The 5,779-nt window shown below is 37.7% G+C and overlaps 1 protein-coding gene across 1 annotated transcript; it reads right to left on the reverse strand.

The window, feature by feature from the left end:
• Window positions 1–4,962: 4,962 nt before the first annotated feature.
• On the reverse strand, window positions 4,963–5,550 carry LOC138902812 (uncharacterized). The gene has a single exon (XM_070190714.1). It carries the CDS (start codon window positions 5,548–5,550, stop codon window positions 4,963–4,965), a length of 588 nt encoding a protein of 195 aa, XP_070046815.1.
• Window positions 5,551–5,779: the final 229 nt, after the last annotated feature.

The following is a 5,779-nucleotide window of genomic DNA, read 5'->3' on the forward strand; positions in this document are numbered from 1 at the left end:
TTTATTTACTTTGTATTGCTTGATTAATTATGATGGCTTATTCCTTAAAAACAATATTTAGTAAAAATAAGAAAAAATCTAAGAGTGGTGAATCTAGTGGTCAATCTGTTTCTCCTCCACTTTCCCCGGCTCCCCGACCCAAACCTGTTACCCGTCCTACACCTGCTATTCTTGATAGCGATAATAGTTTATTATAATTTACCAAGAGTCAATTTTGCCATAATATTGCACCTGGTGAACAATTAAACCATGAATATATGAATGCTCTTTATGGTAATCCAACTATTGATGAAAATGATGATGAAGAAATAGATTTTGATGAAACGCAACCGGATGACGATACACCCACTAGTCTTGCTCCTGAAGTTAACCCAACTAATAATAATCCAAATGATGCCCCATCTGACCCTCCTGTTACTGCCCCTACTCTTTCTAGACAACCTTCTAAACGGACAGAAACATCTGTTGTTTGGCCATTTACTCAACTAAGAGAAAAAAATAGGGCTAAGTGTAAAACTTGTGACAAAGAGTTAGCTTTTAAATATGTTGGAGGTCAGGAGGGACGGGTAGTTTGACTAGACACATATTGCTACACCCTTAAGATAAAGTTAGATATTTTCATATGAAATCTTTGGCCGAGGGGACAAGTGTACCTAGTCAGGCTGACCTTAGTACCGGGTCAAATCAATTTCAACCGGGAATTAATATTGTTACCGGTGGTATTTTATATTATGATCCCAAAAAAAGATCGGGAAGAATTGGCAAAAATGGTTACTATTATGTGCTTACTCTTTAGTTTTCCTTCTAACCCTCACTTTGTGCATTATATTAGAAAAGTTTTTAATCCTATTTATAAAGGTTTTCCTCGCACAACCGTAAAGAGCGATATTTATAAATATAAACATGAATATGAACAATATTTGCGCTATTTATTTACTCATATAAATTGTCGTGTTGCTATTACAACTGATATTGGTAGAAGTGGTAATGAATGTGATTACCTTACTGTTACCAGTCATTGGAATGATGAGGATTGGATAATGCAAAAGCGCATTATTGCTTATAGAATAATTAATTTACGTCACACAGGGCAGTTTATTTCTAGCACGGTTACGGATATTTGTAGATATTTTTGTATTAGTGATAAAATAATGTCAGTTTCTATGGATAATGCTACTAGTAACGCAAATGTTGTAGCCTTGCTTACCACTACACTAAGTCCTGCATTTAGTAACATTTTTCATGTTAGATGTATTTGTCATATTTGTCATTTAATTGTGGGTGATGGTATGAGAATTTTAAATGTTGAAATTAAAAAGGTTAAAATGGCTCTTAACTGGCTTTTTTATTCAAACCGTAGAAGTCGACTTAGAGAATATTTTAAAAGATGCGATGAATTTGGCCTAAGAGAAAGAAAGGTTCCTAAACCTTGTCCAACTAGATGGAATTACATGTATGAAAGTTTAGTTGTTGCATATGAATATAGAAACCCTATATACTCAACGTTTAATGCTCATGTAAGTGATGATGATGAGCACCTTACAAATGCGGATTGGGCTAATGTTAAAATGCTTGTAGATTTTTTAGAAAAATTTTATATTGCTACAAATGAATTTTCTGGGCAATATTATCCCACTATTTCTAATTGTTTAGTTTATATTGCAGAACTTACAAATTTGTTTGATCATTTTTCAGAGGGTGGGGAAATTTATCAACTTGCTATTGATTCTATGAGAAAAAAGTTTAAAAAATATTTTTTTCCTATTCCCTCTATTTATGGCGTTACTGCCTTGTTAAATCCTACTATGAAATTAGGAGGTCCTCAATTTTGGTATGAAACTATTTATAATGGTTTAGCACTTGAAGATGAGGGGTAATTTCAACTTTCGGACGCAATAGCCTCAATTAAAATAAATGTTCTAACTATTTATAATGTTTATCAAGTTGCATTAGATCATGCTAGACCAAATGTTCCAACTCCTTCTAGTTCTCAATCATCTAAAAGAACTGCGGGAGTAAGAGCACTTAGTGCTTGGGCGGGGTTCAGGGGTTCTCAAGGTTCTAGTACTAGTGATTTTTCACAACTAAATGAGCTTGAAGTTTGTTTGTCACAGGGAATTGAGGAAGTGAATCCCGGCGGCTCCTTTAATTTTTTGGAATGGTGGAAGGACAAAGAAAAACTCTTTCCGATTCTTTCAAGGATGGCCAGAGACATTTTAACTATTCAAGCTTCAACAGTGGCATCGGAGAGCGCTTTCAGTCAAGCAAGACTTCAACTCGGTGATTATAGAGCATCTATGAGGGATAGCTTGGAAAAATCAGTACTTTTTAGAGATTGGAACCGTTCGAAAAGAAGAAATTTTGGACTTGCTGAATCACAACCAGAGGTAGACGAATCTTACGAAGAAATGCTAGCTGAACTTATGGAGGATGCTGCTTCCCCCGAAAGCGGTGATGACCAAGCTTCTTTTCCGCCACCACCAACAAAAATTCCTCCGGACCTTGAAGGATTTATGAAATTTGTAAGAGATACCATGTAACATGTATGAACAAAAATTAATATGTAACTTGTATTTTGGCACATCTTGATTAATTTCTTTTTCTTCTCAATGGTGGTATTAGCACCTTGTTATGCTCATTCCATAGGGGGGAGGAAGAATAAGAAAGATATTGCCATATTTTTTTAATGCTATAATAAAATTATAACGCATTGCTTTGAATATCTCTTTACAATATTTTTGTCTTTAAATTTGAATTAAAAAATTTAGGTCACATTTCTATAATATAATTTACAAGGAATTGCCTTAGATATTTTTATTATCATTGTTTTTCTCTAACTTCTATAAAAAATTTAAAAAAATAGAAAGTATCCGCTGGGCCCACTTAGGCCCGGGACCATTAGTTCGTGGGACCGGTCCCGGGCCGGTTCCTACAAAAACCCGTGCCCATGAAGCCTGTTTAAGTTGGGATCGGGCCCACTTAGTACCGGCCACGAAGCCCACTTAGGCCCGGACTCGGCCCACATGCCAGCCATACTTTGCGGAATCCATTTTGCTAGGAAAGCTCGGACAAGTTCGGGCCAAGTATGGATGGAATTAGGAGGTAGATTTTGGATCCATTGTCTTGCCTCTCCAGTTAGAGAGTACTTGAACACCCTCAATCTTAGGGCATCATCTGAGACATGATTCTTCTTGTGCATTGCACACACACCCAAAATATTTCTGTGATGTTGTGTCGGATCATCATTGGTGGAATTTCGGAAGAATCCATCTGCCTTTAGCATTAGGATTAGACTGTGTTTCACTTTGAAGGTGGCAGCATCAACTCTTGGAGGGACAATGGCATTTGTATCCTCAATATACTCATCTATATCCGCAAACACATTATCTTTTTTTGGCTCACCCATGTTTACCTAATGACACCAAGCAAAGTGTGATGGAATAGAAGAAGACGTAAAGTAAAGCACACACTAGTTAGTAATTTCAAAATCATATACCTAAATAAATGGTGTGAGGCAGTCGGTGTCAAATATAATAACCGAACTAGGTTGGGGTCGAATCCCACAAGGAATAGGTGTTAAAAGGTTACTTGAATAGTGTGGAACTTGACTTAAGTCGTAGTTCTACTCTGTTAGTTTAAAAAGAGTTTTGTAATTGTGAATTGTCAAGAACAACTATTATGTTAAGAGAATTTGATTAATTTAATTGAGAAAACAAGGTTGTGTCCCCATCAATGGAATGGAATGCTATCGGTGTTAATATGATATATTTCTAATGGAAGGTCCTTTGATATGCAAATAGTTCCTAAATTACTGCCCAATATTTTCCAATAACTAGGTAGTATTTACTCTTTTTGATTTTCCCAAATATAAAAGAGTTACGTATTTTCCCAATAACTAGGTACAATTAAGAGCAACTAATTTATGCCAAGTAGAATCCTCTTATCCCCAAGCGATTCTATTAAACAAGATTTAAAGCCTTGAGTTCTTGCTATTCAATTCTACCAAACCCTAACCCACTTTTCCAAGTAAAGATACAGTCAAATGGCACTAATCAATGTTTGCAACCATCAACCATAAATGAAGCATAAGAAATGAATATAAATCAACCAACCATTATATATATATATATATATATATATATATATATTCAATGGTAAATACCCATTAACATTACACCCACTTAGGGTACACAACCTTAGTATTTAAAGTAGCTACTCATACTAGAATACAAGAACAAAGTAATAAATAAAATCATAAAGCTTACAAAGAGAATAAAGTCTTGGATTCTCTCTCAAAAGCTTTCAAAATAATGGTGTATTCAATGCTCTAAGTATAGCCTCTTTTTCAGACAAGATCGTCCACAAAACCCCTAATCATTCTATTTATAATGGTCTAAATATCGTGATCAAAAAGCGACAAAAATAACCCTGCAGATCAAGTCTACGACCACAGAATGGGTCGCAGAACGCTTTCGCGGTCCACACATCTTCATTTTTCACCGTAGAATTGATCACAAAGTTTTCCAATTTTTCATCGCATTTTGGTTATGCGGTTCGCATATTGGTTTCGCGACCGCATATCGTACCGCAAAATCATCTTCGCTGGAACTCATTTTGCTTTTGTGTGATCATTATGCGGTCCGCATAAGAGTTATGCTACCATATAATGGATCGCAGACTTGACTCTCAGAAACTGTGATGATCTGCTTCATTCTGCGATAGGTCTGCGATCGCAGACCTGCCGCATTTCTGACTTTCATGGGTTTTTGTCATCTTTTTCATGTTCTTGGCTCTTCAAGTCTGGTTTCCTGCAAAATACCAAAACTACATAAGAAATGACTTATAATGTTTTAAAAGATGAGCTAAAGTCTATGTAATGAGTATCAAAAGTGCCACATTTCTACGGCGCATCATAACACCTACCCTGGAAGGGCAGAGAGACTGTTTCCGATAGACCCTTGGCTAGAGAAGATGGATACCCTTCTCAACCATTCGACATGAATTAATAAAGGACACAACCCTGCTAGGAATATAATCCAATGTACCCCTCCATTCCAACTGCGGCAACCCTGGCATAGCCAAGGTCACGGTCTTGGCATGATAATCCAAAATAGCATGATAGCATAACAGCCGGTCCATGCCCAAGATCGCATCAAAGTCTACCATATTGAGTAGAAATAGATTAACTCTGTTCTCATAACCACCAATAGTGACTATACGCGGCCGATAAACACGATCTACAACAATAGAATCTCTCACAAGCGTGGACACATATACAGGAGCGCTCAAAGAATCACGTGAGATATCCATATACGAAGCAAAGTAAGATGACACATATGAGTAAGTGGAGCCCGGATCAAATAAAATGGAGGAATCCCTGTGACAGACCGGAACAATACATATGATGACAACATCTGAAGCAGCATCCTCCGACCTACTTGAAAAAGCATAGAAACGAGTCTGGCCTCTGCCTCTAGGGCGACCTCTACCTGCCTGACCTCCACACCTAGCTGGCGGTGCAGGTGGGGCGGCAACTGGAGCTGCAACCATGGCTTGTAAACCCGGTGGACTATGTGGAATTCGTGGAGCCTGTGTAGTCTGTGGAGGGAACCCCTCCTAAGTCTGGGGCAGTCCCTCTCTAGGTGTCTGGTATTGCCACATTCAAAACAAGCTCTCAGTGGGCGTGGCTGCTGAAATTGACTCTGTCCTGGTCAGCTAGACTGACCATTGAAAGCACCTCATGCAGGAGGTGCACTAGACAATGATGGTGCATAATGGG

Source organism: Nicotiana tomentosiformis, chromosome 12 (genome assembly GCF_000390325.3).
Source record: "Nicotiana tomentosiformis chromosome 12, ASM39032v3, whole genome shotgun sequence".
Lineage (NCBI taxonomy): Eukaryota > Viridiplantae > Streptophyta > Magnoliopsida > Solanales > Solanaceae > Nicotiana > Nicotiana tomentosiformis.